This window comes from Bemisia tabaci, chromosome 10 (genome assembly GCF_918797505.1).
Source record: "Bemisia tabaci chromosome 10, PGI_BMITA_v3".
NCBI classification, from domain to species: domain Eukaryota; kingdom Metazoa; phylum Arthropoda; class Insecta; order Hemiptera; family Aleyrodidae; genus Bemisia; species Bemisia tabaci.
In genome coordinates, this window is record NC_092802.1 from 23477974 (window position 1) to 23491409 (window position 13436).

The window sequence follows — 13436 nt, forward strand, 5'->3', positions numbered from 1 at the left end:
GAGCTATTCGCTCAGGTGAGATAGTTTGTAACAGACCTATTGTTCTTGCACTTGTTACTTTTACACGAAATCAATTTTTTCTCGATTACCGCCATCACTAGACCTATCAGTTGGAAATGAAAAAGCTTTAATGGGCTTTTCGCTCAGCTGGTAAGAGTTTGTAACAAACCCATTGTACTTGCACCTGTTACTTTTGCACATATTTTTAAAAACCCTCCCATTACCTTGGTAACTGGCAGGCGAAAATTCCTACTTTAACCACTCAACTGTTAAAATAGTCTCCTTGATAGAGAGCGTTGATAAATTACGTAACACACTTTTTTGGAATGTTTACCCTCCTCCCTCGTGTAACGCTTTTGTTACGTAGTTCCCTATCTCTTAGTACTTTAACAAAAAATGGCGTAACAAACTCCTCAACCCCCCCCCCCCCCCGAGCATAACGTAGTTTGAGAGCATAAATGGCCCCTTACACTATCTCCCATCCACATCTATAGCTCGAAAAGTTGCTCTACAAATTATGCCCAGCACATCGGAAAATCAAAACTGAGGCATGAGAGATCTCCAAATCCTACGCCTGCATGGAGATTTTCATGCCCAGGATTTGTTACAGTAGAAACGCGTAAAAAAAATGTAAACGTGTAAATTAAGGCGTTAAGGCGTTAAGCTCTGAAGCTCCTCGCAGTTCCTAGCTGTCGCGCCGCGCCGCGAGTATGACGGTGTGAGTCTGAGCGACAAAACGCCTCCAATTACGTGCGTATGCAACGTGGACATCCGGTGGTCGAATAGTTGTATTCAGGCGTTATGATGAAATTCGTTTGGTAGGTGCTCGTCGTGTTCGAAGTGCTCCGCTTGTTTCTCCCGCACCTCAACTTACTTCTAAAGTTACCTATATTCTATATTAGCGTTATCTATATTCTATTTTTCTAGAATTTACGGCTATTGAATGGTGTGTTGAGGGATTCATTTCACAAAGAAGCCTGGTAAACCTAGTGAAAAAACTGCAAAACCTCTAATAAGAGATTGAGATGAGTATTGCTGTCCACGAGACAATATTAAGCTCATGAAGTAAAATCTCTTACATTGCCAAGATATACAAGCAGAGAGTCTCTGTGTGTCTCAGATGATGACTCCAAGGCTAATCTTGTAAAAAATGTTATCGTCTTTGAGAAATATGAGCAGTTGAATAGAATGTATGAATGCATGGAAAAAATAAAATTGCTGATGTAACAATTTTGTACTTAAAAAATTTTTAGACATGTTTCAATGTACATTTTTCAATAAAAAATGCTAATATAACCACGCCCGAGATTTAATTAGCTGTCTACCATTGTAAAATGTACATTTAAAACATTCATATCTGTCACTTTTTTTAACAATTTAAATTGTTAAATCAGCAATCCATTTTTTCCGTGTAGTAATATAGTGATTCCATGTTCTGGATCATTATTTGCGCCTCATTTTTTTTTAAATTTATGATTCTCTTTTTAAACTGAGAGCTGAGTTGACATGGATACGAGAAAGATATTACAACAATTTCATCAGAAAATCCCATCAATTCATCAGAAAATCCCATCAATTCATCTTGAGATTACGATATGAAAAATTAAATATACTTATTGTCTTGCGATGTTCCGGAGCAATCTTTGCAAACTAGAAACTATATTTGTCGTATCTCATCTTGTGAGAGAAAAACAAAATAAATGAGAGACACTTACTATTCGAAGACCATGTACAGCATGCCTTCCGAACTGTAGGTTTCCAACAATTCTACTATGTGTGGGTGCTTTAGCATATGACAAATGGTGGCTTCGCGTTTTAAATCTGAAACACACGTACAGGAAAAAAAGTGTCAGTGGTTCCTGCTGAAAAAGCAAAAAATCACAGGCCAATTAGCCGAAGGAACGGGAATTTAAAAGGGGATATAAATAATGAAAATAGATGACCCCTTTTCATGTTGCCGCAAAAACGCCACCGGAGGGCATTTTAAAATTTCAATGAACGTCTAGCGAGCGTCTCCACTGAAAAAAAATCTCTGTGTATTTACTAAGAAAAGGGTAAAATTATCAAGAATTCAGGGTTCTATTGGATCCCAATTTTTTCTTGGTAAAATGACCATTTATGGAATTGGTAATTTTACCGAGAAATCTCAGTAAAATTATTGAACTTTCTCGGTAATTTTACTGGACCTTAGTAAAACGCCAGTATTTTTTATCGACTGTGGTAGAATAACCGAGATAAAATGGCAGAGTTACCGGGAATTGATTACCAATAAAAGTGGTATTCTTACCCCAAAAAACAGTAAAAATACCGGTTTTTAGGTAAGCTTACTAGTCATGTCTTGGTAAAATTTCCAATAATTGGTAAAAAAAAGTGAGATGGTAAAGGTACCAACGGACCTTGGTAAAAACGCCGAGTATTTTTTTTCAGTGAAGAGTTTTTTCCCTAGGAAGATAGGTGCTTTTACTGATAAGCCAGGGACAGGGACAGCCAGAGTGTCTAGCAATTTTCGCCCAAAACGCCCAAACAACTGGTTTTTGTTCAGATTCCGCCGCGTCGTTTCCAAGACTGTAGTAAAATGAAAACAAAACTATTGTTTTTAACCAAAAACTGCTAAAACCGCGTGAGTGCCAAGTAAACCCAAAGAACTATACACCGTTAGGAAGCTCTACTTAGGAAGAACATTTTAAAAAGAAGTTCATTGAAATCGGTTGCGATGCAGAGTAGTTATGAATTTTTAAAGGTTTTCATTCTAAAAAATGACAACGTTGCAACACGGCGTTTCTCAGCAAAACTACGACCAGCGGGCCGATTATTGAAACTGATAGACAAAGCGATGACAAAGAAGGCATAGGGAGTATAGAGCGATCCTATTGGTTGACATGGTTGGTTCTTATAGACTAAGGAAGAAAATGATGGACTAACTGTCGGGTCTTTGGTGGGTTGCCGTTAGTTAGTCCATTACCTACCTCCTATGTCCATTGCCACGACCCGCTTCCACCAATAGAATCCCTCCAAATCCCTTTAGTCGTCTTTGTCTATAGCTTTGTCTATCAGTTTCAATAATCTGCCTGCAGTTTAAGACGTCTCGAGACCTACTGTATCAAGTCAAGCGTTCAAAATTCGAAAATGCGTTTGGGCATTTTTGGCCGTCTTCTCACACACCTCTTCGGTTACTTTTTCTCACTGGTAGTGACCCAGGGATAGGGGTAGTTCCTGAATGCGAATCCACTTTGACCATTGGTCCATTCTACACCAATTGGTAACACCCGTTTGAACCCGGTGATAGCACACGGTTGATATAAACCCTGTCGATAAGCAGGTCGAGTTCGAAGGAGGGGGGGGGGGAGACCGGGGGGGATACCGGGGCCTTGGGAACCTGATTCTAATGAATGGTCCCTTTTTGGGAGCAGATGTCTATGTAAGCACGCGCGCCACCAGTCGGGGGGCCGGGGGGGGGCGCCCATTAATTACAGTCTATTTCGTGGTGCGCCCCACGTCCGCCGCCCTTCCGAACCCCGCGCCCCTTTTGCGCCCACCGCACGTCACCACGTTCTAAGGAGGTTTTAAACGTGGCCCTGAGTGCAGGAACCGCATGGATGTCGTGCTAGACAGATTTCTCCTTTTAACAGGGGGTCGAGAGCAGTATTCCGACTTTGTTCCGGGATTTTAGGAGCCATATGGCTAACAAGTCTGACTTTAGGGCGCCATCAGCACTTTTTCGGGATACGTAAGGATTTCACGGAATTCCGCCGGGTAGGAGCCGGTGGGAGATAAGTCATATTCTCGAGACAAAATTTGTGACGTACAACGTTGTAAAATCTGCACTCGCAAACTTTATGTTTACTGAAAGACGTCTCCGACTAAGAATTACACTGGTTTTTCTTCTGATTACTCTCGATAGTCAGTAAAACTAATGTCAGACATTGCGCGTTCATATTTCTGGAATAAATTTTTAAATGGTTTAAAGTTTTTTAAGTTTGTAAAAGTCACTTTTTTAAAGGTTTAAAGTGGTTTAAAGTTTTAAAATTTTTTTTAGAATCTAGAAATGGCGTTGCATTCCTTCGGCTCGTAGACGAAGATAGAATTCATGAGTGCACCGATCTTCCTGCGTCGCTTTGAGTCATCGGCTCTTAATTATAGGCGCAAAACCGTAATTTATAGACAAATTCGGATGAAGCCTGGCAAAGTTGGAACACTAGTCAAAAGGAAATTTTTGAAATTGGTTGTAATTTATTTTATCCTCTGATGTTTTTTTCATGCATGCGATGCACACAAAGTAGTTTCAAGACATTGTGCTGTTTGGTTATCGGCAAAATAAATAATTCTGAGAGAAAATCAGGTGACAAGAAATGCATCTAGGCTGATTTTAACTCCGTTCAATTAAATGCCGACCCCAACTTCCAAATTCAAAACTCGAGAGCTGGAAATTAAAATTTAAGAAAGTTGAAAGATTTGGCAGCAGAGATAGAGATGTTGGTTATTTTTTTTAACCTAAGACTGTGAGAAATTCCCAGACTTTTGGCACCTTTTTTTTAGTGTATTTTCCGAAGAAAATATACCATCATTAATTCATTTTTTTAAACATATATTTATTCTCAATAGAAGTGTAATTATTATATAAAATCTATTTTCAGACCATCATCATATTTTCAGACCTTTTTTTGCATTTCTTCAGTAAATTTTCTGTCTTTTTCAGGTTACCTGGATATTCCCACAGAAAATTCTAAAATTTCAAAACCGCCGAAAACCTTCATTAACATCGAAGAATGACTCCACGACAATAAATTGACGAAGGGATGATAATATGAAAAGACGGATACTCAAAACTCGATGATAATCACAATTTTCGTCGATTCTCTGTCGATCGCTGGAGAGACCTAACTTTAAACAATAAAACCCTGGCCACAATATCACTATCCCCGATGAATAATCAATAGCGTAACATGTAACCGGTGTGGCATTTCCACACCATACATATAACCGATGCGTTCATTGGTTTATTTGCGATTAGCAAATAACAAAGCATGCTATTATTGGTTTGATATGACGTCCAAGTCCACGGCGGCTCAGTTCGCCATGGGTCAATAACGCGACCTGCCTTTGATGTGCTGTCCCCTTTAACCACGTTTGATTGGTCAATCGACCAACAGTGGCGTGGCGTGAATGATCGAGTATCGATATTTCCCCTTTGAAGGCATGGTGAAGAATCGATTATTAAGGTGTTCGTTACAAACACCCTGTATATCGATCTTTTCCATAGGTTTAAATAGCAGATCAATCGGTATATCGCAAAGCACGCCACGCCACTGTCGACCAACTAGACCGGAAGATACAAAAGCAGCACAATGAGCGGTTTAAAGAATTTACTGATGATCACATAACTTGATTTACATTTTTTTTTTTTAAATTGAACCCGGAAATATAATAGGAATTTAATTTTAAAACAACTAAAGTGCTTTATTAAGTACAAAAAAATGAATTGATTTCGTATTTGTTAAATGTTTTCTTCGTTGGAAAATCCGCCGGTAGAAGATAATTTTTGCGGTAATGTAAAAATCTCGATAAAAAAAAATGCCAAAAAATTGCCAAGGCAGGATAATAACCGTACATGAATAATTCATATTTATCTATTCATAAAATATGTCACTTATACTCACGAAAATATGAGAATTCAGATTGAATTGATATTAATTTGTGTTGTGGATATGGTTTCGAGCATATCTTTGTCGTGGTATTAAGTAAGGCAAAATATTTTCAAATATTCATCCCTCTCTGTCACAATAATGTTTCCAAAAAACATTTTGGCGCAGTTAAACTTTCTTGATGAGCATAATGATTCTAATGATATCCTACGCAAAAGCGCGATTGAGTCAATTTCGACTATTTCGTATGCACAAGTTCATGACACTTATTTGACAAAATAATACAAAAAAAAGGCAGTAGTAAAGAAAATGACATAATATAAAGAATGAAAGATGATCAAAATATCACAGGGTCACTTTTTCAAACTTTCAAAATATTACAACCTCCTTTGGGTCACATGCATTTCCTGTATTCACAAGTTCACAACACTTGTTTGACAAAATAATCCCCCCAAAAAAGGAAGTAATATAGAAAATGACATAATATAAAGCATGAAGGATGATCAAAATATCACAGGATCACTTTTTCAAACTTCCAAAAAATTACAACCTTCTTTGGTTCAGATGCAATGCTTGCATGGGAAGATGCAAAAGGCACGGTTTTTTTCATCCTTTAATAAGTGTCAAAAATTCGCTAGGTAATAATTTGAGAATTTTTTCTCCAAATTATGTTCAAGGGGCACCAAGAAGTTTTGTGAAGAAATGTTTCTGTGTCGAACGAGGGTACCCTGGAGGAGAAACTCTAACGCTGCTGTGAATGGTAAACTACATGCGCGCATAGGAGTGACTCGACGGTGCAGTATTCTTGGCGCTGGCTCAAAACGCCTTCAACGCCAGCGTGATACTTCCTTGCTCGCACCAGAGTTCGAATAGTTGTATGACAATCGCCGTATATTGTGCATGGATGCAGGCATCAAATGAGCATATCGACGGTGTAAGTCGGCAAACACATAGCTCGTTTACGGTGTCTGAAAAACTCCGCCTCTACGTTATTTTTTTAAAGGAGAACAAATTGACATAATTCCTTGGTGTTTTTGCAGAATTTTCTTTGCACAGAGAAGAATAATCATGGCAGTTTTAAAGAATTGCCGTTGAGGAGTTTTCTGTTTAAAAAATAAAGTATGACAGGAAGTCTGCGACGTTGCAAACCGAGTTATGTGATTGCTGATTTGCACCGTCGATATGGAGCTATACGTATTCGATCGCGGAAATTCGCCACTGCATGCGAAACTGCTCGCTTCGACATCCATCCGCAATTATTAGGTCAATGAGAAACTCAATTGTCAATCAAGTATCACAATACTATGAAAAATAGAGCTGGGCTCCTCAATCATATGGTTTGAACTGTGATTGCGGGATCTCAATCCGACGCTCCTCTGACTAAAGGGCATACCTCGATTTCCGCATGAGCCGCAGAAAGCATGGATTTATATGCGAAATAGGGCTCACATGGAAATTGAAATACGCCCTTACGTCAGATAAACGCAAAGACATTGAATAAACGGCAATACATTGCCGACTGGGAGTGCAGATTTTAGACTGGACGAAGCTTAACAGAGACTAACCAAGTTTTATCACGTTTGAACCGTAGATCAGAATATTGAAGTTTTATACCTCCGTAAGTCTCAATGTGAAGGACAAATTTAACAGCTATATTCACGTTGAAAACCACTAATAGTAGTAAAGGCAACATAACAAATATCGACGGTGAAACTACCAAACCACGTATCTCGGTTTGCGGCATTGCAGACTTCCTGTTATACATTATTTTAAACTTCCGTAATTTTTCCTCTCAAAGCGAAGAAAACTCTGTGTGAACTTCAAGGAATGATATTAGTTTGTTCTCATTCAAAAAAGAATAAAATGGGAGCGGACATTTTTAAACACTGCAAACGAGATACGTGGTCTGGTAGTTTCATCGTCGAAATATCTTCTTGATGGTATATATACCCTCATATGGTACGAGATACCTTAGTATGGTCCACAGACCGAGAACCATTAGATCATTTACGACTATTAGTGGTGTTCCATGCATATGAACCACTGGTTTATAAAGCCGTAGATTTTTCTCCGTGTATAACTTAACTTTAGTTTATATGTCCGTTTCCCTACTTTTTTTAAACCTCGAATACAGAGCGTATACAATAATTGTACCGAAGGAGCCGTCAGACAACTCCGCGGCGCACAACCCAGCCCACGTGTCGCGAAAATGATGATAATACGAGTTCATTAGGAGGAACTTACGAATTAGCACCCCCCGGGTACGCTCGGCGAAGCGCGGGAGCAGCGGGGTGATGAGCGAGGGTGTAATAAAGTTAGCTAATCACAACGCATACACGCATAAAAACGCGCCAACAAGGTGAGTAGTTAGGAACAAAACCTTGCAAAAACATAATGCAAGGGCTCCTCCGCCGAGGATTGGTCCGTGGGGGCGGCGCACGGTGGATCGAGTCGATAGGAGAGGTCGGACAAAATTTGGAAACTTTAAAAGCTTATGACTCCGTTTTTACAAAACTCTGGGGAAAAAACACATTGGATCTAGAGTCCAGACTCTTAAAAATATCGACAAGAAAAAGACTCTTGATTCAATCGGACTTTTGCTTATATCAAGAACCAAGCCTCTTAATTTGAGCGGATTTTCTTTTAATTTAAGCAAAAATCTGATTGAATCAAGAGTATTGAAATTTTTTTGTAAAACCTTTTCCTTACCGATTTTTCCTAAAACTTGTCGATTGTACACTACAGCTGTAAAGCTGTACAGCTGTAAGTATGGCCGATAAAGTCAACAAGAGAAGTGAATCAAGAGTATTTTTTCTTGTCGATGTTTTCAAGAGTCTGGACTCTTGATCCAATGTGTTTTTTTTCCAGTGAACTTTAAAAGCTTATGACTCCGTTTATACAAAACTTAGAGGTTCTGAAAGTGGTTCCATTGGTTTCCTTGAAGATGTCTTTAAAGAAACACACCTTAAAAATTGAAACGTAACGAGTTAGACATCAAAATTTACAGTATTAGGAAAAAATTTCATGTCCGACCTTTCTGATTCAGTCGATCCACCGTGCGGCACACGATGGTCCCGGATGAAACAGTGCAAGGAAGAACTCGTGTTTTGCGCAGTGAAACACAAACCAACACAAATTTTGTGTTAATGTTCGTACTGCTTGCGACGAATTTAGCGCAGAAAACAACGAAGAGACTGGGACAATGCATTCCCCTGATTGCGACGTTGGTATTCACCACTCGTTTTTTATTAAGTTTTCCAAGAAAACTAGCTGGCATTTTCTCTTGAAATGGAGATGTTGCATGTGTGAGGAATTTTCGATTTGACTGTTGATTCTTATATAAAAGTTTGCGAGAAATACGATGGTCCCACTGGTTTTCTCTGAAATCATCTCCCAAGCTCAAAAAAAGCTCTCAAAGTGAGGCCAAAATGGAAGGGATATCCCACGCTATCCTAAGAGTCCACCTCTACATCAAGACAAACTCTCCATGTAAAGATAGGGAGCAAATACATTGACAGGGCTGCCACTTTATTTGGGAACTCTAAAACTGAAATCACGGCAACCCTGCTAATGTATTTGCTCCCTATCTTTGCATGGATAGTTTGTCTTGATGTAGAGGTGGACTCTCAGGATAGCGTAGGATATCCCCTCCCTTTTGGCCTCAACTTGAGAGCTTTTTTTGAGCTTGAGAGTTAATTTCAGAGAGGACCAGTGGCACTATCGTATTCTCGCGAACTTTTACAAAAGAATCAGTCGTCAAATCGCAAATTCCTCCCACATGCAACATCTCCATTGAGCTACGTCTCTTCGTCCGGAAAACCGCGATGTGTGCTACAGATCCGTTTCCAGGACTCCTCCTGGACTATTGTGCGGGAGTCGTAATTAGAATTGAGCAGTAATTGGGGGGCTGCACTTGCAGGGTGGAAGCGTGGCGCGGGATGGGGTACGGGGCCTTGATTGCGTTGGAGAGTTAGTTCCTCTCTATTTGCTATCTTGTTCATTGTATCCGGGGGCTCCGTTTTTTAACTTTCCTCCTTCTTTCAGCCTTTTATCTTCCTCGCCTAACCGCGCTCCCAGTGTCGCTTCTGACGGGGCTAAAACACACTCGCAACCCGCACTCGCAACACACTCGTGAACTCCGAATGAAAAACGTCGTATGGATATTCGAACGCTGTCAAATTTCTTTTGATAAAACGCATTCACGGAAAAAATGGATTGATGATTTAACACATAAATTGTTAAAAAAAATATGTCCGACACGTTTCAATTATAAATTTTACAATAAGGGAGAGCTAATTTTACCACATGGGCGGTAACGTTTTTCATGGTAAAATCTACATAAAAACATGTGGGACCCTTTTTTTTAACTACAACATTTTTAAATCAGCAATTTTAGTGTTAAAAATAAGTCTGATATGTTTCAATTGTACATGGTGCAATAGTGAAAAGTGAGAGTGCCCGCTGGTGGCCTTAGCCATCAAGATTTTTTCCCCGACTTGGCGGAGAATTTCATTCAGGGTGTCAGGGTGTCATTCAGATGTCAGGGGGTGTCACTTTGTCATTCAAATTCCTTACTTATTCAGTACCTTTCCCTTGATTTTCCCTCACTCACCCGAAAATTTATTTTCATAGCCATTCTTAAAAATCCTTGCTTTTTCCTTACCTTTTCCTCACTTCGCGCGCATTTTTAACTGTATTAGGATTGAGGAAAAGGAATACGAGAAATCGAACTGGGAACTTAATGAATGGAAATCGTATAACCCCACGGCTACTTATTAGAGTTTATCACGAAAATCTCGAATTTCCGTACCTTTTAACGAAAAATTCGTACCTTTTCCGTACTTCCGTATCGATCTTCCGAAATCCGTGTTGAAAATTTTCCGTGTAGTAGACACCCTTCTTCACTAGCTATTTAATCGGGAGTATCTGAAAATTTCAGAATGAAATTCATACCTTTCCTCGAAAATAAAATAATTTCATTCGGGGAGATTCGGCAACGTTCCCATGCTTATACGGCGTTTTACCTTCGTATGGAAGCTCGTCAGACAGACGAGCGGACAAAAAGAGACGCGAGGGTATTATTAGCGGTACCAGCGGAGAAAAATCCGCCCCGACAGTTGACACTCTCAAAACGTTTTTTATACTTTTTCCGGGACAAAAACTCGCAGGCGGAAAACCGAGAAAAACTCGCAATTGACAAGCATGAGTTTGACTCGGTTAACATTCATCCTATGTTAACCTAGCATGGTACCGTGTTATTCATGAAATACCTGGCAATGACGAAAAAAAAGAAAAAATGGGAGGAGTTTTACAGGGTGTTTAGCAATTTTCGACCCTAAAAATTCTCAGACATTTCCCTGATTCCCTTGATAATGACGGCTAAAAAATCGGGGGAAAATCAAGATTCCCTGACATACGGAAAAAATAATCTCCTGACATTTCCCTGACAAGAAGGGAAAAATTCCTAATTTTTCGACACATTTGAATTGATTAGATATAAGTAAGAATTTTTTCCATTTTTAGGAATATAATGATATACAAAAAGCAAAATATAAGAGTGTCTATACTTATGCGAGATATTTTTGCCTCATTTTTGAAATCTGAAAGACATCAGCAGAATTCTGGTGGAAATTTACGCAGGAGTAAAATTCACGAAACATTTTTCGAAAAATCCGTGTTTTTAGATTTCCCTGACGATTCCCTGACTTTAAAATTGCTTGCAAAATAAAATTCCCTTACACGCCGAATTTTTACTGATTCCCTGGCGTTTTCCCTGATTTCTCTGATTTCCCTGACACCCCAATTTCCCCCCGGTTTTTCCAGTTGCTAGACACCCTGGAGTAGGATGACTAACTTATCGACGGTTTAACTCCCCACTGGAAAAACAATTTCAACTTTTTTTTTTCGTTTGCTTGGAGGATGACAATACTTCCTCTATACCCTGAGGGATCGAGAAAGTAAAAAACACATTGGATCTAGAGTCCAGACTCTTAAAAACATCGACAAGAAAAAATACTCTTGATTCAATCAGATTTAAGCTTAAATTAAAAACCAAGCCTCTTAATTTGAGCGGATTTCCTTTCGATTTAAGCTTTAATCTGATTGAATCAAGAGTCCTTTCTCTTGTCAATGTTTTCAAGAGTCTGGAATCTAGATCCAATTTGTTTTTTTTCCAGTGCCGAAAAAATTTGCAAGGGTGAAATGGAGGAATTTCAAATATTTACAAACTAATTATCATGCAGCCCTTACCTAAGGTACTTAATCCTGGACTAGAAGTAAATTTGGCAACGTCAACTATTTTCACAGCAAACTGTTGGCCAGTCTGCCTGTGTATACATCTTCGCACAAGGCTGAAAGGACCCCTGAAACAAAAACAAACAAAGACGTGAAAATATTGAAACAAGTGTTTAAATTATCACTATTAAATTATGGTTAATGTTGACTGCCTGATGGGCAGTGTAAGTAAACTTCTTTAAATACAAAGAACGATTCGATAGTAATAAGAGACTTGCAAATACTACCAAATTCATCATTGGAATTGCTACTTCCTATCTTAGGAGTCGAGAAATTATTTTAGAGCAAGTTGGCACCACAGTTAATACTCCGTTTAAATCCATTGAGTACATCGCTGCCGTGATAGCGAAGAGAGCAGTAAGTGCAAAAATGAAGTTTTGAGAAAACGGGCTCAGAAGTTTCTGACCGGAAAATTTTATTGGAAGAAGCCTCCGCTTTTTGTCTAATTGCCATAAATCGTCCGAAGGACTCCTATAAATCGTTAGGATGATTAACAATCGACAGATTTTATTTCAGTTACATACACAGGGTATTTTTCATTTTCGTGTTAGACTCGTGCTAGGCAAGACAGCCTTAAGTGCTATCTTCTGCATGCTTTCTTGGTTGCGTTTTGGACATACAACAAACACATTTCCAGGTTAGAAATTAGCAGAAGAGTGCGAGGGTGTACTTGAAAGAACTGTTTTCATTGGCTCTCTGGAGGAATAATGTCACTTACTGCTGTCTTGCCTGAAACTACGCCATTTTTTGCACACGTACGGCTTTTACATATGTCTCGTTTTCATACGATTAAGATGAATTTTGCTGTTTTAGCTCTCTCAGTGATTTCATCCAAAAGAGATTCTACGAATTTCGAGGGCGACTCGATTTCGAAAGTTTGACACTTACTGCTTTCTTCGCTATCACGGCGGATCGATTCTAGCCGAGGTAGGTTGCCTCATCTAGAATCGATTGTTTAGTGTACATTTAAATTGAGAAAAAACAGCGTTGCCAAATTACGGGAATCGCCCCTGGCAACAGACCCGCTCCGTTGTATTCACAATTCGTCTCGAGAAATTTCGCAGAGAAGACGCGATTCAAACCGCGCGCGCACCCCCCCCCCCCCCCCCGGCTCGTTCAAAGGAAAACGCGCGCCAGCCGACTCCTCGCGTCCCGCACTCGCCGACGCACAGTGGATCGAGTCAGTAAGAGAGGTCGGACAAGATTTGGTAACTTTAAACGCTGATAACTTCGTTTATACAGAACTTTAAAGTTCCAAAAGTGGTTTCATTGGTTTCCTCATGAAATCGTCTGCTATCAGCGCTCCTTCATATTTAAAATGTGATGAAATTAACACCTAAATTTGCAGTTTTAGTGAAAAATTTCATGCCCGCCTTCTCTGATGGAGATGTTTCATGTGTGAGGAATTTGCGATTTGACAATTGATTCCTATGTAAAAGTTCGCGAGAAACCGACGGTTTCACTGGTTTTCTCTGAAATCAACTCCCAAGCTCAAAAAAA

The 13436-nt window shown here is 39.4% G+C and overlaps 1 protein-coding gene across 11 annotated transcripts in view; it reads right to left on the reverse strand.

The window, feature by feature from the left end:
- The window catches only part of CASK (peripheral plasma membrane protein CASK), an 832536-nt gene that overhangs the window by 633074 nt on the left and 186026 nt on the right, over positions 1-13436 (reverse strand). For all 11 annotated transcript variants that reach the window (XM_019058934.2, XM_072305061.1, XM_019058930.2 and 8 more), the window contains exons 2-3: positions 11892-12004; positions 1716-1821 (exon numbers count right to left, since the gene is read on the reverse strand). In XM_019058934.2, the coding sequence (XP_018914479.1) occupies positions 1716-1821; positions 11892-12004 (219 nt within the window). The remainder of the gene's footprint in view (positions 1-1715; positions 1822-11891; positions 12005-13436) is intronic.